The following is a 26987-nucleotide window of genomic DNA, read 5'->3' on the forward strand; positions in this document are numbered from 1 at the left end:
GTCCTGCTCCCCCAACATCCACCCATCAATCCAGAACTTATTATAGACACCACTATAATCAGTGCCAGCAAAATAGATACAAACAAATATGGCAATCTTGTGTATTAAACTCATTTCTTTGCTCAAAAATAACTTTGATGACTTTGGTAACACTTTATAATAACCATCATTAATAACTGGTAAAGACTATAAATCTGTGCAATTCTCTGCATTTTGACAGAACCGTAATTCGCTTAGGTCATGTCCCTGGTGTCTTTTCTGGGTCTGTGATATCTTAATATATGCATTTGTTCTGGGCTGTAACCAGGATTTTAGAAATACTGAGGTCCTGCTCCCTCAACATCCACCCATCCATCCAGAACTTATTATAAACTACATTATAATCAGTGCCAGCAAAAAAGATACAAACAAACATGGACAACTTGTGTATTAAATTAATTTATTTGCTCAAAAATAACTTGAATGACATTAGTAACACTTTATAAAAACTATAATTAATAACTGGTAGAGACTACAGTATAAATCTGTGCAATTCTCTGCATTTTGACAGAACCGTTAATCGCTTAGGTCATGTCCCTGGTGTCTTTTCTGGGTTCATGATGTCTTAATATATGTATCTGTTCTGGGATGTAACCAGGATTTTAGAAATTCTGAGGTCCTGCTCCCTCGACATCCACCCATCCATCCAGAACATATTATAGACTACATTATAAATCTGTACATTTCTCTGCATTTTGACATAATCGATTAGGAAGTAATATCAGCGCCAGCAAATAGATGACTCAAATTCTGACAAAGGAAGAAGATAAGTAACAAATGTGGCCAGTTGTGTGTATTAAACTAATTTCTTTGCCCCAAATAAATAACTGGTAAAGACCACAGTATAAATCTGTGCATTTCTCTGCATTTTGACAGGACCTATAATAATTTAATAATTAATACCACCAACATAGATGAAAGTTGGACACAAATTCTGACAGAAGCAGAAGAAAAAATGAACAATTAATAATTAATAAAATAACTACACAGTATTTATTGACCTTTTACAAAGTATCATGAACACCAACTGCAACTTTCCAACAAACAGCTGCTCATAAATAGTCTATAAAGCATTTCATTGCTTGTTAACAGGGAAATAACTATTGACTAAAGTAAAGTGTTACCAAATATAAACCTGTTTTAAGATATAACATACCAATTGATGACCTCAGTGTCACTGGTAGCTCTATATGTATGTGGTAACACTTTATAACACAGCTGTGTAGTTGCAGTAGAACAAGCTGCTGTTACAGAACACCACTTTTCTCTCCGCTTACTAATTAAAGGCTCATTATGTAGTTTTCGAGTAGAAATTCAAACTCAGAATTTTAATATTTACAATATTTATGAGGTAATAATACAAACTCAGAAATATCTATGTTTTCCATAAGTGGATAAAAAAGCTGTTCTCAGAGGAAAATAAGGTCTCAGAACACTGTTTGAAGCTAGAAAGATGGCAGGGTCCGCCACATATAAACAAAGGAAAACAATTTACCAGTCGTGAAAACAAAGTTTGTTTATTTAGTTTGTTTGGGCGAAAAAAAGAAGATCTTTCTCTTCAGATTAAAATTTCTGCATCATTAAGTATACAAATGTATAGACATAGTTCCCCGGGGCCTCACATTTGTTGTATGTCACTTAATTAAAGGATAATTCACCCAAAAATTTTAATCTGATCGTAATTTATTTGACCCCACGTCAGTAGAAAATCAGGCGAAGTTTAGTCCACAAAACATTTGTGGAGCTTCACAGCAGAATAGCGTCACAGCATTCATTTAAACAACTGAAGCAGAAGAGGACCCATTTTAAAACATCACAAAAACAAATGTCTTCATACAGTTCGTCAAGTCTCCGGAGGCCTCAAGATCCAGAATTGATTTGAAAAGATGTAATTTACACCCTTGACAACTGGTGGAGCTCATGCACCCACTAACTCTTTTAGTTTCACAGCTTCAGTGAAGATTTAGCTTAAAAAAATTGTGTAAATAACATGTTTTAAATCAATTTGGCTTCCCGAAACTTGGATTATTACACCGTATTGAGCTGTATGGAGCCATATCATGTTTTATTTTCTTACACTATATTTTTACCTGTCCATCTTTTTAGATGCCGCGTGTCAAACTTCACCTGCTGAACATTCATGAACAAAATCCAACAATTACCAAAAACTGCTATAACTGTGAGTAGGGGTCCGATCTCAGCCCCTTATGTGGGTTCATCTCTACTGTATGTTTATTTTTTCCAAAGTAAACCACGGGGCTTAACATGGCAGGAAAATCCCAGGTGTGACTAACAACATTCATGATGGCTCCTCTCCATTTTACCTCGAGCTAGTTCACTGAGCAAATATGCACAAACCCACTGGCCTGGAAGTGGAACATGTAATTAAAGCTGTTGGTTACACCTGCGCTTATCGTGCAATGGTATGAAACTGCATCTGCAACAACAATTTAAAATAAAACTAGAAAACAAAATCAGCTTACCGCCGAGGGTTACAATTCTATAAAAAGTGCCGTTATGACGCACGAGGCTCGCAAACTATTAAACATGACAGGATATTTTTCAGAGAAGGGAAAGCACAGGTGTAAATAATGAACTTAACGATGGCTTTCGTTTCCATTTAGTTGCTTCCGTTTCAGGCTCCTGGTAATTTTCGGCTGGGACACTCGAGCAGAACGGAGCCATCGTTAGTGTTGTTAGCAAACACCTGTGTGTTTCCTGCAGTGATGAGCCAAAATGTGTGCTGTGGAAAATGTACATAATGACTTCATTCCAGTGAAAGAAGTCTGTCACTACCAGAAATAGACTCCACTTCAAGAGGTCTTATAGAAATATTATTTAAAAATTTATGTTTTAAATGGGTAATAAAGCACATTAGAATTTGTTTTTTTGTTTCCCCCAAATTCCTCCACCGGAGATTGGAACTTTTCTCACTATATCTCAACCCTCTTGACTGACATATGTTTGTGTATATGTATGTATTTGTATGGAGTGTTGAATGTAATGTAAGTATAAACCACTTTTTACACACTTACTGAAGTGTATAACCAGTCATAATGTGCTTTTTACAGTGTTTTCCTCATTCGATCCTGTTGCACGTATTTGAGCGATGTGTCTATTCTGTTATTTATCATGTCATAAAAAGTAATAATAATCAATCAGATGTTACCAGAGGCTCTTAATACTTAACTTGATATATAAAGTAGTGATAATAACTGTCACATAAATGCAGTAGAGTAAAAAAAGTACAATATTTTGTTGAGGTGTATGAAGGTGTTCTGTCAGTTACCGGATCCAGATCTTACACAGTTCACACACACAGTGTTTTCAGATTATTTTATTTCACTTGAATATAAAAAAGGAGCACCTATTGTCACCCTGCATTTTGTCAGAAGATCCAGGCTGGATGTTTTTAATGCTTTACACATTTACATAAAGAGATGTCGTGATGGGGTCACACCAGCCGATACACCTGCCAACACGTTTACGCTCTGACTCGTGACTGCTCAATTGTTTTTACTACATTATTACATTAGTTCTCAGTACTTGTGGGTCGAATCCCATCCATTTATTAACTCAGTCTGCAGTTTGATCTCAACGGCACACCACTGAAGTTTCCTCCTGCCTGCTTCTCACATGGCTGTGACGCAAACACACAGACAAACAAACACACAGACAGACATTTAAACACCTCGCAAAGGATTCAAAATTGTGTCTGTTGCAGTTCCCACTATAATAGGTGACTTCGAAGTTTTCAAAAGACTGTAACAGGCTTAGAAAAGAACACTTTGCGCTTATATCAACAGCTTTGACACTGCAAACCACGCAGGTATGCAAAAAAATGACCATATCACCTCCCTCGGTTTCTTTGTTGGTCACGCTCTCAGGAAACAAGAACGATTTCTCAGACTTCTTCAGGTGTTATCGACTGAAGGATCATGTGACTCTCTTGTTCAACACAGATTCTTTCGGTGGAACAGCCACAACACTCACACATTAGCAAAAGAAATGTTTAAAGAGATTGCTGTTTGCTGCAATATGTTAAAGGGTTCATTCAATCATTAAAGTGTAAAAATGTGTGTAAAAAATGTTTTTTTTTACCTTTATGGTTTCTACTTTGAGGATTGTATGTTTTTTTTTCCAGACACAAAGTTCATGAGAAGTTCGAGGATTCAAGATTTCTTAAAAATACCTGCATAATCTCAAAAGTGCATAGCTGCCAGGCTACAGATAAGGCTGTCTTCTTAATTTCGTAACATTTTGCTGATCTGAGGTTTGAACAGAAGATCATTATTCTGACCAAGACAGATGATGGTTGTCTGAGTGGTAACGTCACTGAAAGTGGCTGAATCTGATGTGTCAAAAAGGAAAATATGAAATAATTAGGTTTCACAACACCTACAGTAACTAGCTCTAATCCCTGGTGATGCGCCTGGTCCAAGATGTTCTTGGTGCTTGAGATGTGTCCTTCAGATTCGTGTCTAATCTGCAAAAACTGAAAATTATTCTTCCCTGTGTGCGACAGCTACAACTGTAGATTTCCAGTGTCAGTAGGTATAAACTCCAGACACCTGAGCGCTACTGCCAAGAGAACTATCAAATGTTATTCATACATAAATATGTTTACCAGTCATAATTCCTGAGGTGTTTTCAACAAATAAATACAAATATAGAGATCACCTTTTTTTAGTGAAAAATGCTACGACCATTACAAAACATAAACACCCGTTTGCGTAAGTAAAAAAAGTTACAATGACTGTGGACGCCAACATGATTGGTAGATTTGGGCTGGCAGACAGCTTTAGGCCGAGTCGTGCTCCGGTTCACAGGGCCGGGATCAGACTCCACGTGTAATCTAAAGGAGGAAACAGGAACTGTGTCTGTGCTGCTCCGACTGGTCACGGGATCAGAGGTCACAGATAGACTCACAGTGGTCAGCATTTTGTAAACATATTCACATCGTCGCAGAGCCCTTATCAAAACAAACCAAAGAACAGGAAATCTTTCCCTCTCAAAAACAAGAGGTATCGCACGCAATGCGCAGAGACTCCCGGGAGCGTCCGATGGGTAAGAGGGAAAACTACAACAGACGTGTCTGTAACAAAATATCAGTCTGGTCATACAGCTCCTTTTCAGTTATTGCCAGACGCAATAAATAGATAACTCCCTCATACTGTCCATTTGTAACCAAGCGTAATGTCAGTGAGTCCTCTTTTATGCCGAGTGCAGAGGAATGACAAATTTACATCCAAAGGGCGAGTGGTAGCGGATCCCCACCTCCTGGAAAACCTGCTTCGGGATGCCAATGTCACACAGATAAACCCTGCTCTCCGCCTCAGTGAGAAGTAGTGGAAGGCCCAAAGAGAGGGTCCACTTCGCCTGGACAGGCTGATGCTGCTCGCTGACCGAAGGATCGATACTCAGGACCGGGGCCCGGTTCTGGTTGGCCCAGTCAGCGGCTGATTTGTGCCAGGACTGCTCCCTCAGCAGTCGGTTTTCGTGGCAGTCCAGGCAGTTGATGACCAGATCGACGGGGCTCGCTGGCAAGTCTGAGAGAGAAGAAAAGAAGGAAGAGACAAAGTTGGTGGAAAGTTGACACACAGATAGAATAGATTTTTTTGGTGTACATCTAAAAAAGACTGGACATGTTAACTGTCTGTCAACAGGACTATAAAATGTGTGGATCAGTGTCAGAAATGATACAATATGAGACTGTTTTAAAAGTAGCTGCTCCACTAGAGGGCAACATTTATCTGTGTCTCCTCCAACAGGACTGCATGAACTGAACATCCACAACCAGGATCAGTGAATCCTCATTAAAGCTCCCGGCGGTGCGTCCTACCTTTGACGCTGGCCACCTGCTTGCCGCTGGTCCTGCTGTAGAGGTTGACCTCACTGGTGACTGACTCCTGCATTTTCAGAAAGTTTGGTAGGAACAGGATGACCTCCACTTCATGGTTGGCCAAGTGTCTGCCGCAGCTGATGCCCTGCGCTCCCTGGATGTGTGGCCCACACAGAAGCACCACAGTGGGCCTCTGGTGGACATTTTTTGGGGTGAGTCTGAGGACATTCAACAGATAACGAGGAGATTACGCCACAAACAAAGACAACCGACGTAACATATGGTTGTTAAACATTAAGTATGTTAGCATTCAAACGGCATCAGGCATGACAACGATGCTGACTGGCAAACCAGCAAACATTAACAACAATAACAAAACTACTCTTAGTAAAAAGTTCAACAAATCCTCCATCATGAGCTGTTTGGTTTTTATTGTCAACTTCTTTCCACACCAAAAGTTCCACAGCACATCACATCATCATCATCATCATCATCACTTAAGATATTGTTTTATAATTAGGTTTGGGGAGTAACAGATTACATAATTAGGATACAAAAGAGTTACTGAATTACCGGTAAAAAAAATAAATAAATTACATACTTATACACTCATTAATTAAGAATGATATATTAGTCTGTAACCATGCACATGAGCACACATGACGGTGATGATTATACTTTATCTAGCATGTAGTCACATATGTTTGTTTGTGTTGAGGTAGTCCAAAAGTAATGGAAAACAATCCAGTTACATAACAGAATATATTTTTTAAGTAAAAGCAATTTTTCTATCGATACATGTACTGAAGTATCAAAAAGTTACATTATATCAGATCCGATATTCAGCATTTTACTAATTATTGGAAACACTTTGTTTGTTTGTAACCGATTTATCATAATATAACTTAAATTAATTTAAAATGTAGTGGAGTAAAAAGTACTTAGTTACATTCCATCGCTGGTCATAACAGGAACTAGGTTCCTCCAAAGATACTTTTAAAAATGTCATCATTTAAATTTAATTTGACATCATGGAGGACGTGTTGATAAAATAATGTTCATATGTTGTTGTTGCAACTCGTGTCACAGTGTGTGAGCTGACTCATGTTGTAAACTCTTATCAGTCTGCTCCAATACATCAATAACTTATAAAACCTGCCGCCTGCCAGACAGTTCTGTATCGTGATTATGAGCGCACCGGTGATAAAAACAGTACTTGGCTGAAGCTTCTAAACTATGTTCACCGTCTTAATCATAATCCTATTAGTAATGAATTACTGGACATATAAGGAAGAAGCTTGATGTGAGCACTGCTGGAGAATGAATTGAGTCCCTGTTGGTTGGATATAATGTCTGAGATCCTGGTATTACAATACATAATTAAACCTGATCTGAGCCCACAGTAGTTCTGGTGTGAACTTGAGACATGCGAGATATTACAGAGCTAAATTGATAAAAGGATCTGAGACAGTGAACCTGATTGATATATGAGCCCTGTGCGCTGAGGTGCTTTGATCTTCAATGAGACTCCACCGCTCATAAAGCTGCAGGTAAACAGCGACGCTGCTTCGCTCTATTCGGATGTTTTCGACCTGCGGTGGGACGGCTCGCTGTAGCGCTGTTCTAAGAAAACAAGCCCCGAGGGGTTTGAGGGGGTCAAGGCTAGCACCAGACTCATGTAGCAACATGGTAGTAAAGATGATCGCCATGGCAACTGGGAAACATGGCGTGTAAACAGAAAATTGGACAGACCTGCTCTAATGATTGTATAACTCCTCAGACAGGCATGTTTGGCACCCTGTCGCACATTCCTCTTATTATTATCCAAATGACAGTGGCTCTGCACTGTACAGTGCATCCGATGAGTAGTCCATGTGTGCCAGGCGCTGATTAACTCAATTATTTTACACACCTACTAGATATTGGTAGGCCGCCCCATTGCACCACAGTCCACAAGTGGCATTTGTTACCTGTTCGGTCCGCCCAGCAGAGTGAGAGCCATCTGACTGGCGCAGACGCCGATCGTCTCCAGCCGGCGCTCCACCGACAGGCCCCAACGCTCTGCGGCCGCCAGCAGACGCTGGTGAAGCTCGTAGGACACGCTGGGAACCACCAGGCCTGAATCTGCAGGGAGACCACATGACTTAGTTGAGATGGATAGCATGTTAATGCTGAAGGACACAAAAAGAAACTATGTCATTAACATTCCTCCATCGCTATCATAATCATGTCGAGCACCATGCCAAAAACCAGGCAGCCGAGCCCTTGCCTTGCTTTCTGGTAAACGTAGTCCACTGGTAACTTTCCAGCAAAAATGGTCCATATAAACTCAAGGATATCATTAGGATTAATATTAATATCATTCAGTTATAATGACCTCTGTTAGCTAATACTTATGCTAGAAATAATTATAATAATAAAGATGATAAATATGATAAATTAAAATGAGAAATGAGAACAATAAATAGGCCATCTGCAAATACTTACACACACAAATACAGGAAGGAACTGTTCTTGGCTGAATCCATCAATACTATTAAACTGTGTTCTACTTATTCCACCGCTTCAAAATATTCCAACTCTCGATTTCTGCTTCTGAAACTTGTGCTCTGAATTTGTGAGATCCTTTTCGAAACACTTGACTTTCAGGTGAAGTAGGTTTTATCCAGTTCCTCATTATCTGTCTCATATCAGCACTTCTAAGTATCCTGTAAAGGTCGTCTGCGGTGACATACAGCACCTTACATAACGAGCGCTCGTTTAATTTGTACGTGCAATTGGTCACCAGAACACACGCAAATTATCTTGTTTGTGAATTGTTTCTGCCACAGTCTGATCTGATGGATGTTGTAAACTTTTATTGTAGTTCTAGGAATATCGTGTTTATATCTCCCATGAGTTCTCCCACTGAAACCTACGATTTGTTTGTTTTATGTATGTGTTTATACAGTTACAGTGACCTCAAGGGAATTAAAACATTTACATACACGTCATCGTACCGTATACATTTGCTCATCTACACTATTAAAATTAAAAGGTTAAATCAAGTTTCATGTTGATCGGGGCATAACAGTGTTCAACCAAAGACATGAAACTTGAAGTAAACTTGAATTATTTTTTTAGAAAATATACATATTTTCATACATAGTATACTGTTTCAGTTACCTACCACTGTTACATCAGTGGAGTTAGTATTGGGAGATAAGATGCCATCAGGTATATTTGATGTATGCCCATTTGTTATATCTCAAAATTACGTTTGACTCTGAAAAAAAAGAAAAAAGAAAAAGCAGAATATTCACGTTTTGTACTCTTACATTCCTGCATCCACTGGAGTGCCGTGGTAAGTATCATGTGTCTAAATGAGGCAATAGTACAACGTCAGTTTATCTTCATCAGTGCACCTTGAAAAATAGAAGCTGGAGAGGAAGTAAAACCCAGAAACCTGACCTCTAAGACAACAACAAATGTTGGTCTACAGATAAATGTGCTTCCAGGTTCTCTGGGGGGTTTTACGTGTAAGATACACATATCCTCCTGCGAGGAACCCATTCCTCAGGGAAAAGCCCTTCCTCCTCCTCCTCCTCCTGACCTGATCTTGTTCCCATCACGGAAGATTCTCCATTTCCTCTCCTGTTTGTCACTGCTGTCTGCAGCAACAAAGGGAAGATTGGCAGCCTTTACAAAACATGACAAACATGAGGCAGCCCGAGTGAGACGCCTATTCCCCCCGGGCCCTCATTTCACACGCACCATCACATGCTTTTCTGACCAATCCCCAAGCCCTCAGCTCCGGGGACGGGGCTGCAGGGTATCGGACCCCCCACATCGGCTGCCGCCTCAGTCAAAACAGACAGCAGGTTGGCGTGACAGAAAAGGGGACAAACATCATATACATGTGAACACCTGCACCTGTATCCTGAGATTGAGGAGGGCTAAACATGGGGGAGGCAATTCAGTTCCTTAAAGTCAAGTCAAGAGTTGACTCATCTGTCAACAGCTTCTGAACAAAACCACTTTTTTTTTTTTTTTATCAAACCAACCAAAGTGCCGAAAAAGAACTGTCTTCACGGTTCCTCAGCTGTGCAAAAATCTAAAACTACAGAATTCCCCTTTTCACACTTTCAGTCCTTTCGTTTCACAATTACAGTTAAAGGATAAGATGACCCAAAAATGAAAGTTCTATTATCATCTACTCCCCCTGAAGCTGATGGGAAGTCGGGTGAAGTTTCAGGAGAAAGCTGCGACACGGTTTCACCGTGAAGCTCCAGAAACGTCACCACACTTTCCAGCAGCATGCAGACAGGCCGAGCGTACAATTACTGAATTTATCCTTTAAGGTGCAATCGAGCAGGACGGACACACGCAGCCGCGGAGGAGTCACATTTTCGTTCTGGACGTCTTTAATAAACTTTTGAACATTCCCGCTCGCTTGCACTTGTTTTTCAAGAGTCTACTCTGTTATAAAAATTCACCCTCTCAAAAAAAAAAAAAGGGGCTCAAATCCTTTTGCTTTTAAGTGCCTTGTCATTTCAAGTCACCCAACCTTGTCAGAATTGTTCTCTTCTGTGTATGTTTTGAATTAGTGTATTACAGAACTACAATTCAGCCTTTTATCGCTGTACAAACTGGAGTGTGTGGAAACCTTTAAAGAGCCCGTGCTAATCCCTTGCTGTCTATTGCCTGTGGCACATTAGAAGGGTAATGAAAGTCAAGCTGGGGGAACTGTGCGGCTCGGGATCCCTTTGATAAATAAAGCTGCTGGGAGGCAGTTAAGTCCTTAATGGCCTCCTACAGATCTCTGGCCTGGTAGCTGAGAACTTGGTGGCCTCGCTGGTGGTGCGCGAAATTCACACGGGCCCATGCGTGCGCATTGCCAAGCACACACCTCGTCCCGCAGAGTCAATGTACAAACACACATACACCCACGACTTTTCACGGTGGCACGCAACACGGACAGAGTGACACACACACACACACACACACACCCTCGTACACAACATAATGACACGTAAACACCGAGACTCATGCCGTGCCTGACTGAAATCCTCGCTTATCTTGAGGTTGGCCCTGCTCCCCTCCCATTATTATTCTATCGATACCGCACAAAAGACCGCTAATATGTTTCAGTGGGCAACAGAAATCTGGAACATGCCAATCCTCACGTGAGCGATAAGCACAGCAAAGTCAACTGCCTCTTGTCATGCAAACTGCTGCCTCGGGGGCCAAGCTCAGGGGAAGTGGGAGTTGCACTAGCATGCACTAATTGCTTTTCAACCATCCCAGCAGGTGCGCGTCTTAATAACACTCTTGCTGAAGTTGCCGCTACTAAAACAACCCCCCTCATCTCACCACCTCCTCCTCCTCCTCCTCCTCCTTCGCACTCACGCTCACACACATGCCGTGATTTATGCAGACGCACACACCCACTTTCGATGTGGTGTGAAACACAAACTCAACAGCCAACTAGCTAAACCGGGTAGCCGTGAGTATGCCGCGGCACTAAAATAAACTGAGCTGGAAGCAATCCTTCAAGCATGACAAGGGAACTGACGGGACTGAAAGCAATACACGCTGGCTGGATGCGAGCCATGTGAGACTGAGGCTTGTGCTGGGATAGGGAGGGTTAGACGAGGCTGCTTCATTCCTCTCTCACCGCAGCAGTCGAACTTTGTTGACCTGCAGCGGCGAGAGAAGGCGCTGGTTCATCAGGGCACGGAGAAAAAAAAAGCTTACTGTACTTATCTGTAACTTTTCTTCTTTTTATCATTTTTTTCATTTTCTCATATCCCACTGCTCATAGTGTTTAACACAAATCACTCATTGATTAAAAAATATAACAAACTGTAGTTTTTCAGTAGTTTTTACTCTTTCAGTGAATAAATATATTCTAAATATTCCAAGCAAGCCATGATTGCTGCTGCAGCTGGACCCTGCCTGCAAACTAGGGGGTCCTAGTAGAATACATTAACATACTTTAATATACAAATAACACATTTTTTCTCATGTGGTGCACTGCTGCGGCGTCCCTTTTCATGCTGTGTCTAGAATTCTACCTTTAAGCTACGGAGAAAGACATCTTGCCTGAGAGTTGCACATGCTGATTACTTAATGGGCAGGATGTAGCCAATCAGGAACAGAGCATGGCAGGTCATGCCGAGCAAGGTAGTGTGATCTAAAATAACGCCTCTACAGCAGAAACAAATGTATATGTATGTATGAATATTTACATTTATATAACGCCCGTTATAAAGCGACGCACATAAGTTACGAAAGTTAAGATTCGACTCCAAACCAGGTTTTTCAGGCAGTGCAGGATCAGTATATTCTTTGGGAGAGAGTGACTCCCTTTGGCGTGGACTTTTTTTTTATTTTGCAGACCTTTTACATACACATAAAGCTTTAAGTTTTACTGACAGGTGCGACTCCGTCACCTTCACCAGGTGAAAGAACCTAAAGATCCTGCACATTGTTGATCATTTCAGTCGTCAGACCTTCGTCAGGTAAAATTAATTCTGATTTTTATCTAATGAAGGAAACTTTTCATTTGCAATGTTGCAAGTTAAGTGAGTACAGCTGAAAAAAAAAATAAAAATCTTTTTTCCAGGAATTTATGATCTCCTGCACCTGTATGTAAAAAAAAAAAATTCTGGAGTTTAAGTGGAGGAGCAGTAATGAGTGAGGAGTGAGGTCAGAGAAGTCAGGATTATTTCGGATGTATGTTTTCCTGTGTATTCTGTTGAGTATGATGTTGCTTTAACATGCTTTGAATGTTTATCATTCAGGGCAGTTTGGATGATTAACTGCACCTGCCACCATCGGTATTTACGATGTATAAATATGGGCGCGGGTTTTCTATGTCTCATGCAGCTTAACCTCCTTTTCAAGATCAATGGAATGATAACATCAAGTTTCTACATCTGCATCGGGTAAATGAATGAATGAATGAATGAATGAATGAATGAATAAGTAAGTAAATAAAAACCTGGAAAACCAACTGACACTTGGCTTTGTTGCCGTTTGTGTTGCGGCCGGGCTTGTTTGCACTGAGGTTTCACTGCACACCTGGAGTCAATCACACCCAAGGAAAGCAAGACAATAGCAGAACCAAACCTACACAGACTGCAGCTATACAATGAACAATAGTCTAAAGAAACAGGCCTGTCAAACCTCCATGACAGCGCGTTATGGCAACCCTAGCGTACACCTTCAGCACTGTTTTTCTTTCCTCTGTTCCAGTATTGTTGATTTATCTGTTTACTGGCAGAGATTCCAGGTCAACAGCACTGCGGTTTCTTCCTGCTTTCAGAGGTGCTGTTTATGTAAGGCTGTGCGGCGGCATGCTAATTACAGAGTGCAGAGGATGGGGATTATGATGACAGCCCTGGGAAGCAGATCTGCCTGCACGGTAACAAAAAGGAGGCTCTGCTTTGGCAGCTGGCTGCTGGCTGGTAGACAGCTGCTCCTACTGGGGCTGCGCTGTGTGTCAACAACCAGCTACAGGCTGGGGTAGAAAACCCTAGAAACACCATCACCGCTACGACCGACCTGTCGCCTACACAGCCTGGGGAATAAGCGACTGAACTCCTATCGCTGTTCCCATCAACCTAGTCCTATTATTCTTCAGGACAGGCGAGATACGGTGCATACGAGCTGAAGCTACTCGAGGGAAATTTACTGAAACAATAACATTGTTTGTTAATGTCAATTCTGACATCCAGCAGGAAAAAAGGTGGATTTTAGAGCGCTAATATAACCCACACACATGCACCATAACGCAGCCCTGTCTCCATTACCACCCACCCTCCACCTTCTCACTGTACTGAGCGTACTGTGAGCCACTGTGTACTCCAGGATCCATGTGAACATAACATTCACTTATCTTATGTCTATATCTGCCAGTTATGCAACACGCAGGTTCCTAGAGTGAGCTCAAGTATGAGAGAGGATGGGTGCATCATCTCCATGGGGTTACTGATTGGGAGGGGTTCAAAAGTCACCTCCACCCTTCTGTCTGCCCCAAGGTGACCTCTCACTGGCCAATGGGACAAAGCCATGCATCCACTGTGACCTCCCTTTACAGCGCACGCTGTTTTGGGCATTGTGTTCGACAGAAGAGACGCCGCAGCACATTCCTCAGCGAGAGCTTCTCTGTGTTGTGATCAGGATCAAATGTAAAAGTCTAGAATACTCGCCGAGAGCTGTGACTGCGGTGCAGAACGGTGATGTTACATAAACGGACGGTGCTTCTGGTCAAAGTTTAAAACACAGTGGAAAAAAAATGTCTCCTTCCAAGACAAACACTGCGGTCACAACGCCGACATGCTCTCTGATAAAAACATCCCACAGAGGGAATTCATTTTATCTGCAGGTATTTCCCAGTACAGAGAGACACAATGTTAACTAAGTCATGTACCAGAATATTATGGTGAGTGCAGTTACAAGCACAGGACAGCGTAGCAGGCGGGTGAGCGCAGGTGCACAGGTGGGTCCAAAAGACCTTCCTGTGGAATTAATGTTTCCTTTCCTCGTATCATTAACACAAATCCTGACATGACAAAGTCTTGCAGGCACACACGTTGTTCTCTTACACAACAGCATTGTGACAGATGGGCTTCATAAAAAAACATGGCAGGAACACAGTCAATTAGTTATATTTTTAATTGCTCATTTCTAAATTGGAATTGGCTCCTGGTGAAGATGTACATGTGTTTGTCATCTTCTAAACCAGCTTGGCACTTTACCTTTTTTAAGCAAATGTTACATAATGTCACTCAAACAGTAAATACTGCAACCGAATTTCCCAGAAGGGAAAGAAATCAATCGGTTGTGTTATTTATTGAGGAACATTTCCATTTTAATTCTGGCTACACGGACGCTGCTTGTTTTGGTCGTTTCATCGCACGCGTGATATTTATTAAAAATATAAAATATCACCAGATGTCCTTTAATGGAGTCTTATTTGGCGACAGATTCAATATTTCTTTACCCTTTTTTTTTACAGTGTTGTAAATGTTGTAATGTTCTCCATCAGCCATGAGAGATTCAGCGACAGGACGTATTTCTTGTTGCACATGGACGTTTCATCATCAAGCAAGTTGCTCCAAAACACCACATGATTTAACCGCCATCCCAAATTAGCAGTTTTAAATATTCCTGGAAGGTTTGTTGCTGCCATAATTACGGACAAACTAAATCAAGAGATCTGGAGCAACATTAGAGACCCTAAGTAAATAAACAATGCTCCTACCGATGAGTGAGTGTTGGTATGAGTATGCACATGTATTTTGTCCTCACCTGTACAGTACTCTTTGCCCCCGTGCTGGGGCACTGTGATCCGTCTGAATATGACGGGTTTCCCCTGCAGAATATTCTCATCGTGGCGATAGGAGACGGGCTTCTGTTCGCCCTGCGTGCTGTGATGCTGCGTCCTGTTGCTGTGGTTGTTGGTGCCTTCGATCTGGGAGAAGACTGCGGCTTTGTCGAACAGCGCCAGGTTTCCCTCAAAGTCGAAGTCCGTGTCCAGGTCCTCGTCGGTCCCGTCTCCGAAGCACTCGTCGTCTTTCGCCCTCATCGGCCCTCCCGCTCCGCCGTTCCTCACGCCATTTTTCTTCGGTGCGGCCTGCGTCACCCCTCTGCTGTTAGACTGACCTGCGGGAGCTGGAGAACAAAAACACATTAAGATATTAAACTTCCATAAAGCAGAAAATCCCCCGTCTACTTTCAACTAATGTTACTGAAGATGAAGGTCGACCTACAGAAAAGTCTACAACAATTTTATATGACTCTTCATATAAAATTAAATAAGAATTTTATAAGAAAAACAGAAATAAATTAGTGATTTTTCATCTTTCTATCGTTTAATTCAATCTACTGTTCTGAATCTATATATCCGTTTCTAACTCCTCTTTTTCTCACCTCTTTTCTGCCTTTATTATTGTTAATTTATTCATTATCTTTTAGTCTTCTTACTTTTCTTAATCCATTTATCTGCTTTCCTCACATCTCCTCTGCTGTGATCGTCCTTTTCTGTCTTTCTTTGCATTGCTTTTGTTCCCTTTTAACGTGCAATTCCTCACATTTTCTGTGTTGCCTTCTTGTTTTAACTTCACCCTGGCGAACTAGGCTGTCCTGTTCGACTTCACTCTGGGCTACCACAGCTCTATTTTGGCTTTGATCTCAAGCCCAAAATGCATAGATTACCCAGAAATCCTCCCACCTCCCAGCCTAATCACCCCTGAAAGGAGCTATGAGCTGTCTCACTATACATCATCACATTGTGTAAATGCCGTAATCCAGACACGCACACACACACACACACGCACAACTGGCTCCTGCACTCAGCAGTTTTTAATTCTGACGAGATGCTCGAAACTCCTTTTATCTCATCGAACTGGTGACTGGCAACGCGTCTTATCCTCTCACACCTAGTTACTATAACCCAGCTGAGAACAAAACAAACCGCTGACACACAAAATATACAATGGCCGACTGAGCGACAGTCAATAAAGTTTACATACATGTAGGCACAAACAAAAAAAAAAAAAAACCTAAACGAACAGAGAACAAAAAAAAAAAAAAAAAGAAAAACTGGAAAAACCTGGCCTTCAACCCTCAACCATGCTGAGCTCTCACGCTAACAAGGAGACAGAGAGGCACAGTCGCACGCTACTGTCACTGTGACAGCTAAGGTACTTTGGACTCTCTCACGCAAGACACTGGGAGGCTCAGTCATAGTACACTGGCATCGATACAAAGCTGCTCACAAAATATGAGCTAATGTGAGACCTGACTCAACATCACAATTACCAACCTGGAACCAGCAGGACGGAGGCAGAGGGAGTTTTACTAGCACGCAGTCGGCAGCAAATCAGTGTTTCCACCCCATTTGAAGTCATATCAATGTGACTTACTTTTACTCTCAACACACACAGTCAACGACAAAGTGACTGAGTACTTGGAATCCTCTATAAGTGGCAGGAAAACATCAGACTGGTCCGACATGTTTTGAGGAGAAGGGTGGTGGGTAATTGTGTCCACAGGTGTGAACAGGGAGAAAGAAAAGTAGCGTCCTTATTAACACGAGCCAGAGACGTCTTTATTTACGAGGAAGTGTTTTGTCAAGCCGTGATTCAAAAATATGAATGAGCTGGGCACGGCTCCAAGTCAAACAGCCAGACAGACAGTGAACTTCACAGATTTCAGTTTAGACAAGATCACCGCTGCAAATCAATAAAACTGCTGCACACAGGCCAGGAACATTTCAAACTGAAATGTCAGAAGCAGTAAAATGTTATCGCTACATGCATCAATAATGTGACGTGCACAGTATCAAAATATTAGACAATATTTAAGTGTTTGTGCAGGTCTGCACAATTAAAAGTCACCATGTGTAAGAATGTCAGCTGAAAACATTTGTTAAAAATGCAAAGATATCTACTGAAGCTAGCATGCTAGCCAGCTAGCCACAGCCCGTCCCGGTCCAAAGCTTCTGGGCTAGCCGGTGCAAACACCAACAGTCCCCGCCTAGTCCTCTGAGACCTTTGGTTACCGTGATCGTCATGCACTGCAAAAACTATTTGTTTTGAGAAAGAATGCAACAGGTGGCCAATTCTCACAACCTGCACCTTTAATTTCTGTGCAATATTATTGAAAGTGCAATATCCAAATTGCAGAGCTGCAGGACAAAAACATTATAATGGAGCACCGTCGAGCTGCAGAGACGTCCCGGCCTGCAAAGCTTTTTCTCTGGATGTAAGACAACATGTCTGTCTGCTACAGGCACACACTCGCGTCACATGATCACTATTCGAAAAGGTTTTTTCAGTTCAAATGCCAAAATGATCATGCACACTAATCCCGAATCATATTGCAACCGTCATATCTGTCAAAATCATCTATATGATTCCTTTAACCGTAATGTCCAGCTTTATTTTGATACTAAATTTCTGCTGCAGTTTCTAGCATTCTTAGATTTCGCTGGACTCAAAATGTGTGTCACAATAATCCAGCCCTCATTATCATGTTACTGTTGATCAGGATTATCGAGAAGGGATACATCAACTGATAGAGGTGTGGACATAAAGATAAACAGGTCACTGATAGGCCAACAAGGGTTCAATGCGTTCAAAGCAAAAAAACTAATTGCACATGAAGCCATAACAAGTTTGTGTGCGAGTACGATCCAATCAAGAAAAGGAAAAGAGAGGTTGCGGAGATGGAGATGCCGACGGAGGGGACGGCAACAACACTCGGCAACCGGATTGAATCTGTGAAAATCTGTGCAAGGAACATGAATCTGTAACGTTCATCGCCGTCTCAGTAACTACAGCTGATGTGCCAGCGAACAAAAGGCACTTGGAACGCACCACAGAGTCACAAGAGAGTGTTGTTAATGGTGGCAGTCTGTAATCAAACTGGGAAGCTCAACAGAACACTGACATGAGGCAAAACACCTTTTCAAGAAATGAAGATATTTATAGAAATCTGAAGCAGGGATTTACAGGAAGAGTCCTACGCTGCTAAACTGTGACTCCATATACAGAAGTAGCACGCTGGTTATGGGAACAGTTTTCATAAGGGCAGACTCTGGAAGGTCTTTCTCCAAAATGCCCCTTTTAACGAGATCTGTTTGGGTCTAATGAACCCGACTTCTGGAGGCCTGTGCATCATTCACAAAAGCAGCATCGAAATTCCCATCCTACTCTCCCAGAAAGATCAATGGCAGATACTTAGAAAACATTTCTGGAATCCGCGATCTTGTATAAGCAACGGGCCCACCCTGCTTTCCCTTCTTTGTGGCCAGGGGCTTCTTGGGAGCATGGCATTGCGTGTGAAAGGACCGGCCCTGCCCAAGCCACTCAGCACTTTGGCCCCATGCAATTTGGGCATTAGCTCCCTGGCCACCAGCCTGAGAGCGGGAGATTAAAATAAAAAACTCAAAAAGGTAAACATCGCTTCCACAATTGATATCGCTTTGGCCTTCCGAGCACACTGGGACAACATGGCTTCCTGTCGGGGAGGAGGGGCGGGGGGGGGTTTCCTGTGCCGAGCGCGAGCGCGGGAGGGAGAGAGAGAGGACAGGAGGGCACCGAGGCACGAACGCCAGGCTTTGCATAACCTTCTCTTTAGGAGCAGACACGGAGAGGGAGGGGGAATGTTTATTGATCTTAGTCACACACATATTGTAAAGAGGAACTTTGGTACAAGCCTTTAGCACGCTATGGGAATCTAAGCGGGGGGGGGGGGGGGAGTCGGAGCAAAACGGCGTCCGTCCCATGCTCTGGCTTCTCATTAGGCAACGAGTGACACACGCGGTGCAGCGCTGGGTCAACAAGCCACGGGTCCTGCTGACACTAAAATAAAAATGCAGACATATTTCTTTTCACGACTGATATTTTTTATCTCAGACAAAAAGAGAGACAGAGAGAGAGAGAGAGAGCAGCTTCCTATTGTGCAAGCTTCATCTTCCATGCGCGGGGAAAAAGCACCGAAGCAGAGGTCATTTTTACAACCAGGCTGAAGACTATTACACACTGTCCGTCAGCCAATTCTATTGACCTTCGACTTCTCCATTGTTTGGGGATCCTGAGTGTGAAAGTGAACCAACTTTAGCCGATTCCTGCAGAGGCCACAGAGCTGTCCGAGCAGACTTCCTGCTGACTGAATGTTGATGAGAGGAAATGCCGTTTTTAACCTTTATCTCATCAGGAAGGTTGAGTAACAGTCTTATTTTTACAACTATACGCGCAACTTGAGAATGTGCCCTTTCCGTCTCATCTTGTGAGAGACAGTTAATCAGATCTTAGAGTTATTTAGACGGTTGGACACATATATCGCTGCCATAAAGGGAAAACCACAGTTAAAATAAAGGATTTACAGTCAAATTTAACGCCAAAAGCATCGTTAGTGTGCACACAAAACCTCAAAGACGATCGGAGCAGCAGCAGGACTACAAATACTGAAAGCACAACATACACAGACAGTATCACCTTTGAAATAACTAAGTCGCAGTAACAACAGCTTACAGATGACTCATGTCGCATTCTCAACTGAATCTCGACTTCTGCCAAAGAGGAACAGTAGTCACAAGTGGAACGTCATCCTAATGACTGTAAAACACTAGACAAGACACCTGCTTATCAACACGACATCCCAAATGACTCCAGAGTGCCACTAATGACATGAATCACTACACAGTACCACCGCACAGCTGGCGCTCTAATATAAACTATAAAACACCCTTCACGGTGTTGTGGCTACTTCCAGCTGTGTCGGACTGCATGACGTCGTTGATTGCTCCTTGTTGTTTTGTCTCCCATTTCTTTACGCTCGTCAGGCGAGCTGAAAATAAAAAAACCTTGCAGTGATCTCATTAATCACATTCTCACCAAAGCCCAGCAGCCAGGAAGGAAGGTCGTATTTCTTACTCTAACTCTATATGAAGATATATATAAAGATCTAATGGATATATGTATTTATTATTTTATTTTAGATGCTTTATAGGATTAAAAGTAGGGGTGGTTAATCGGCCCAATTTCCCGATTCGATTCGATTCCGATTATTGAAGTCTCGATTCGATTACAAATCGATTTTCGATTATTAACGATTATCGATTCGATTTTCAATTATTAACGATTATTGATCTTCCATTTAACATCAGTCAGCTGCTGAATTATTTTACTTATCTTTTGAGTTACACCTCACAGCACCTTCAATATTGTATAGTGTAACTGCAATATCAAAATTATTATTTTTTAATTTGTTTTAAATGTAGTCTTTCACTGTTAAAAGAAAGCTGCCAAGCTCAGCAGCCGGACTCATGTTAGAAGCATTGTTGGTGACGAGAACCAGGGCGTGTTTCTCTATTCCCCACTCGTCTGCCATTGCTTTGAGAAACTCACACATATTTGCGCTTGTGTGGCTATCATCCATAGCTCTCGTCTGAAGTACGTAGGACATTAGCTTCCATTAACTGCTGACATAATGAGCTGTAACGGTCACATATGAGACTGTAGCTCTGGATGTCCAGGCATCGCACGTTATTGCTACCCTGTGAGTAGAGTTGAGGGACTCTTTCACGGAAAGGTTTGTCTCCTTGTAAAGATTTGGAATCGATTTAAGTGTGAAAAAGCTCCGGGATGGAATAACATATCTTGGCTCCAGACTGTGGACCATGTAGCGGAAGCCAGTAAGAGGAGGACTCCAGTTTGTATTACTATTCAAAAAAAAAAAAAAAAAAAAAATTATTATTTTTTTTTTTTAATCGATTTTTGGAAATTTAATAATCGAATCATAATCGTCAATATCATAATCGCGATTAATCAATAATCGACTTTTTTCACCACCCCTAATTAAAAGGTGCACTGTGTAACTTTTTAGCAACAATCCTCTAGTCCTCCTCAAAATACAAGAATTAGAGTGCATCTGAAGTGTATCAGGAGTCTTTAGCCCCTTTTAGATAGAAAAGGTGGCACATTTGCAGCAAGGTAAAGGCTGCAATGTGCCGCCTTGTCTTTCTAAAAGGGAGGTGTAATATTCCTTCTTTTCCAAAAAGCCGCCACTGTGGTAGGCGTAAACATGTGACGTGACGTGAAGCACGAAGTTGGGCGTGAACAGTGAAGCAGGTTGAATTGGTCTTCAAAATAAGAGCTTTACATTGCACCCCATAGGAGTTTAGAACTGGGCTCTTAGCAGGGGGCTTTTAATTTGAAAGTAGAGACCGTTAGTAGCTTGCTGCTACAACAACAAGCGGACAACGAAGACAGCTACAGAGACCGAGGAGACGCTAGCATCTCCTGGATCTCAGCGGCTGTCCAGTTGCTCATCTTGTCGTCCGCGGATGAAGTGATGGACTGACAGCTGTGATCAGCTGTTTCCTGGTTTTAAAACTCCCCGACTGTGAGTCGCACAACAGCGCATGTCCTCAACACCTCAGCCCACCTCACGCAATTGCCGGCACATTGATGCCTCGGATCTACATAGACATGGAGGTGGAAATAAGTGTGCCCTCCGAGGCGTCAAATTGGCGGACCAGAACTGACCCCCAATTTACCGCCTTCTGTCTAAATACGCGGACCTAGCCACAAAAAGGACGGCCACATTGGCGGCCTACTCCCCAGTATAAAAACGGCTTCTGTTTCTTTATAGGCCTGTAAAAAAAAGTCGCATTGTGAACCTTTAAGATTTATGTTTTGTGTTTTCTCTGTATTTCCTTTTGTCAATAAATCCAAACACTGCAGTAAAAAAGAAAAGTGAGCTCCACTGTTGCACTGATAACATAAACATGAACCTGGGCACTGTCATTTGATTTCATCATCTTGTAACAAGCGCGAAATATTCCCCTAGAATAATGTATTAAACGTTTATGAGTCACAACACCTGCTGAGTAAATGACTGCCGCACTGTTGGTTTTGGCCTCGTTCAATAAAGACACCACTGTCTGCTTGAAGCGTGACTCTTACCGTGAACTGCTCTGACTTTTTAAAACAGCGTAATCATCTGACACCTGAGGAGTCATTTGATCCGCAGGGGAAATTTGACTTCCTTTTCTGTTGTAAGCCAGAAAACATCACATGTGTCTATTAAACAATCAAATACAGTGATGTCGAGTGACTTTGCATTTCTTTTCACGCCACCTCGCCGGGCACTATAAATAGCACAGAGTAATTTATGACATTATAGCGCGTCACATTCCCTTCAGTCGGTGAACAATATCTATTTTTGCTCTGTGACAGATGAGCACTGTGTAACCAGTCCTGTGGTGGATTCCTGTGTGTCCTTGTACTTCACTCTCAGTGCAATGAACAGCTCTGTGATGTGAGAACTAGAAAACGTGGCTTCATAATGACCAAGCAAAAACATCAATCAAGTGGTCTTTCCTAACCTATGAAATCCGATGTGAAACTGTCAGTCGTCTGGTATTGCCGAGCGCCATCACGCTCTCCTTGGACAGCGTGTCTTAGTCTGATTATCACTCGCAGTGTTGGGCGTAAAGGTCGCGGCTTTCAGCACAAAACCTGATTTTGTTATCTGCTGCTGATGTCGATGCTGATGCCAACTGACCTCATACTTACAGGTCACAGTTTACATTAGCAACGGCAGCAGCTCAGAGTCCTGGTGCGTTAACCAAAAGTCGCTTATAACACAAGAAAATGTCAAACAATTCCAATTAAAAAGGGGATTCAAATGATAAAATAACAACAAACAAAAGATATGTGACAAGGCAAATTAACTGTGAGGGTGAATAAACCACAGGTGAGTCCTGTACCTACCTCTGCGTAGGATGGTGATTGGAGCGGAGGTGGAACTAGAGCTGCTGCTTGTTGCGTGCGACTGAGCGGTTCTGTTACTCTGAGCAGGGCGTCCTGAAGGCACCGAAACTGGTTCTGTTGCAGCTCCCTGAGCACAGCTGGGCTTGTTGACCGTGTTCTGGATATCAAGGAACTTCAGCTCCTTAATATCCATGGCGCTATAAGACAGACAATAAATTCCCCTTTGATTAAACTGCGTTGTGCTTCTCATACTCGCTCCGACAAAACAGGGTTCCCTCTCTTTTCTAGAGATCATTTTCCAGCACATTTTCTGTGACGACTGACAAAAAGTTCCCTTATTGATCAATATATAGCCACGTGTTACCCATTGTTGCCTGAATAGCATGAACACCAGTTACCGAGGGTTGCTGGAGGTTTGGTTTTTATCAAGAGCAACAGTAAATACACAGAAGAAGAAGAAATAAGATTAAATTAACAACTGCTTCGAGGAAAAAAATCAAAATTTTTAAAATACTATAAAGTTTAAATCTAGACAACGAGACACAAAACAGGACAACTTCAGATTTGCGAGGATGTGTGGAAACCCTGCAAATGTGTCCCCATTTCAAAATTCAACAGGACTCAAAGTCTCAAGAATTTTCAACATTTAGTTACTTTTTTTCATTTTATTCAGGTGGGAAAAGGCACAAACACTTAAAGGGACAACGGTCTGATTTACAAACGTCCATCAAAGCTGCACAATCTTCTAAATGTTGTTTGAACAGCAGATTTTTATCTACATCTTGAGCTGGATTCTGAATCAGAAAGCACTTGTTGACAGACAACGCTGGTATAAATTTGGACTCACAACCAAATCATCTAATTCTATAAATCTTACTCTGATTGAAACTGATCACTTGTCATCTGGCCTTTCCTCCAAATGTCACTGAGCCATTCTAACATTATCTAAGGTTTAACACTCAAAATAAAATCTCCTTGGTCATGATTATGATTACTAATCTGATTCTTGGCTGCGTGCAAACAATAAGGCTTTTTTTTTTTTTTTACTTCAACTTTACCTCAGGAGATCTGCTTATCTACTCCTGTTGATGATAAGAAGATTTCTCTGCATCCTGCTTCTTTCTTACCTGAAAGTGACCTCGGGAACAGGACATCTGATCCCGTTGTGATAGGGCTGTCTCAGCGAGATGGTCTGACTGGCGTGATCGACACACGACACCTCTCCCTGATAAACTCCCAACGTCAGGCCACAGTTTATCGACACAACACTCCCCAACCAGTCTGAGGCCATTATACTCACTTTGATCCTACGGTTCAATAACAGAAATAAAGATGGTGATAATCACAATCAACATTCAGCAGTCATTATCATTACTTCAGGTATATTAAAAGCAGGGCTGTTAGCTACATGTTGCTTCCACTGAGGACAATTATGAAATTAGGGGTTGAAAAGTTTGACTACTTTTAGAACAACAAATAATCAGAATGGTAATGGTTTTTTTCTTGGGAGCTACTCCATTTAGAGTCTTGTCAGCCGTTTCAGAGGAGTTGGAGGGAACTTCATGACTATGAAAATCGTGCCTATTACCAAAAGTTAAAGGTGCACTGTGTAGTTCTGGGGAAGAAAATTCCAGTCAGAAGAGAAATCTTCACTGACTGATTTTTTTAGACCAAAACAAACTAAATAAACAAACTCTTATATCTTCAAGGACAACACAATATCATACTGTTTTACTCTGTTTATATGTGGCGGACCCCGCCACCTATCTAGCTTCAGTCACTACGTTTACACAACGCAAGAAAAAGTGGGACTACTGTGTTGAGGCAGGAACACACTGGCCTAACCGTTGGACGTCTGAAGCGTTTGGGGAGACTCGGATGAGGTCAGGAACAAATCTGTTTGGTGTGTTCAGCTGCGTTGGAAGCTTTCGGAGCCGCGCAGACGTTGCCGGCTCCGATTGAGCATGCGAAGTCTGAGGAGGAGGGCTGTCGGACATCTGAGCCAATGGATTCTCTGATTGGCGGTGTGCTAGCGAATCAGCGCGGTGTGTGGGAGGGGCGGAACACTGTGTGCGCTTTGTTTTTCTATGCACTCCGTTCCGTCATTCCCCGTTTTCATGTTTTGCAGTATTGGCACGAGACTAGTTGTTATGTCCGTTCAGGACAAATTAATTTGTGTTCGTTTAGTAATGCCTCGCTGCATGTTTAGTATGCAGCTGTTTTTGTCTGAAATAGTTAAGTTTCGTTTTGATCGAAAGTAAAGAGAGTTGCGTGCATAAGCCTCTCGTTTAAAACGCCACCCGCTTATTGCATCTCACGCAAGCGCAGAACATACACGCTGCTGTGGAGTAGGCAGCACGTCGAAGCGGTGTGTTCAATGCCGCTTTTCTGCCGAACGGGTCAGACAAGAGGTAACGGAGTGGTCGGAGAAGGCAGTTGGACGTCTGGGCGGTGTGTGGGGGCCTTTAGTCTGACTGAAACCAGACTTTTTAAGTCCATGTAAACATGTAAGTCCGACTGAAATCGTACTAAATCGAAATTTCTCAAAGTCGGGCAAACACATCCAGATCTTGCGGTTGGAAGTTGTTTTACTCTTTCACATATACGCCTCAGTCGGCCTCGCTGTTCCCGTCAGTCCCCTGTGCAGTGACCAAGGAAGTCGCCAAGGGCAAAAAATCCCTAGCATGAAGCCGGGGAAATGAAAGAAGGAGACGACAATGAAGGAATCAACGTAGCAAGTGCTAGAACAAGAAAAACACTGTTTGCTGTGCAGTTTGTTTGCTGCTTCTTAACTTGTTTGGTACGTGACGTAAAGGGTCAACCGGATGAAGGTCCAGCAGCAACGAGCAAGTGATTCTCTCCTGGCTCCTTGTACACTGGGACAATCACAGCAGTCCAATTAAACAGCCTAATTAAGCTTTGACCGCAGCTCGACTTCAGTGCGGATGTAAGAGTAGTGTTGTTGTATTATCATTTCAATAATGTTATAAATACCAAAATTCTGAGTTTGAGTTTCTTTCTCCAAAAACTACATAGTGCCCCTTTAAGCCTTAATCACTTGGCCTCCATGTTTAAACTCCACTGAATAATCTGCAAGATTATTGTTGATTAATTTATTGGCAAATATTTGATCTAGTATAGTTTAATTAAGGACATTAGACGAAATGATCTTCAGGTTCACTCGGCTGCTGAATTAAATGAATTAGCTGCCTGGCTATGTTGAACTTCCATCAGTGAAGAGAAGCTCAACTTTAAATGTAACTGTGATAAATCTACTTAACAGCCTGTTGTTGTTATTATTATGTATTCAATGTACTAAATGCTGCACCCTTAAATTAAGCAGTCTTCTGTTCCACTGTGCACCGAGCACTGTGACCACATTAGCTACCGCTAGTTAGCTTAGCGTTTATTTAAAACGGACTTTCAGGCGTTGCGTGACTCTGTCTGAAGCCAGAAGTGAATATTTAAAACATTGAAGGAAAAATAACCTTACAGATAACATCCGTGTGCGGGTCGTGTTCAGAGAGATATAGGAACCATCACAACATTAAGCTAGCTGTACAACCAGCAGGCTGTGCGGGGCTAGCTAAGTAGCTAACATTAGCTTAGCTTTAATCCGCCCCGTTTGCTTCTGTATCGGGTCGGACGGTTGTAAACCCGCGACGACTGCTTCCTACTTTTGTAAAAACTCAGTCTAAGTACATTAATTCAATGCAGAGAAGATTTACCAAGTCGATAAAACGGTATCGAGGCGTTCAAGCGAAGCTCCAGCTGTTGTTTGTGCCGATTTCCGGGTTCCTACGCGACGTCACTTCCTGTATCGCCCACGTGGC

At 42.2% G+C, this 26987-nt stretch overlaps 1 protein-coding gene across 1 annotated transcript; it reads right to left on the reverse strand.

The window, feature by feature from the left end:
* Positions 1-1540: 1540 nt before the first annotated feature.
* LOC115580748 (enhancer of mRNA-decapping protein 3-like) lies at positions 1541-26987 on the reverse strand. The gene is made up of 7 exons (XM_030415375.1): positions 26883-26987; positions 24282-24461; positions 23155-23351; positions 15179-15541; positions 7852-8005; positions 5882-6099; positions 1541-5588 (listed from the first exon to the last, which is right to left on the reverse strand). Exons 2-7 carry the CDS (start codon positions 24443-24445, stop codon positions 5254-5256), a joined length of 1431 nt encoding a protein of 476 aa, XP_030271235.1. The 5' UTR covers positions 24446-24461; positions 26883-26987; the 3' UTR covers positions 1541-5253.

This window comes from Sparus aurata, chromosome 4 (assembly GCF_900880675.1).
Source record: "Sparus aurata chromosome 4, fSpaAur1.1, whole genome shotgun sequence".
Taxonomy (NCBI): domain Eukaryota; kingdom Metazoa; phylum Chordata; class Actinopteri; order Spariformes; family Sparidae; genus Sparus; species Sparus aurata.